The 234-nt window shown below is 56.4% G+C and overlaps 1 protein-coding gene across 1 annotated transcript in view; it reads left to right on the forward strand.

Annotated features, from left to right (window-relative positions):
- The window catches only part of EMH_0074500 (zinc finger (C3HC4 RING finger) protein, putative), a gene marked incomplete at both ends in the record, with an annotated part of 3,254 nt that overhangs the window by 502 nt on the left and 2,518 nt on the right, over positions 1-234 (forward strand). Inside the window, one exon of the mRNA XM_013499470.1 lies at positions 8-116. Within this exon, the coding sequence (XP_013354924.1) occupies positions 8-116 (109 nt within the window). The remainder of the gene's footprint in view (positions 1-7; positions 117-234) is intronic.

Here is a 234-nt window from a genome sequence, read left to right on the forward strand (position 1 = left end):
AGCGCAGCAGCAAGAACTGCAGCAGAAGCAGCAGCAGCAGCAGCAGCAGCAGCAGCAACAGCAGCAGCAGCAGCAGCAGCTGCAGAAGAGCTTGCAGGCGCTGCTTCAGCGGCCAGGTAATCTAAATAAGCTGTTGCTGTTGCTGCTGTTGCTGCTGTTGCTGCTGCTGCTGCTGCTGCTGTTATTGTTGTTGCTGTTGCTGCTGTTGCTTTTGCTGCTGCTGCTGCTGCTGCT

The sequence above is a fragment of the Eimeria mitis genome, genomic scaffold (assembly GCF_000499745.2).
Source record: "Eimeria mitis Houghton genomic scaffold, Emh_scaff4355, whole genome shotgun sequence".
Lineage (NCBI taxonomy): Eukaryota > Apicomplexa > Conoidasida > Eucoccidiorida > Eimeriidae > Eimeria > Eimeria mitis.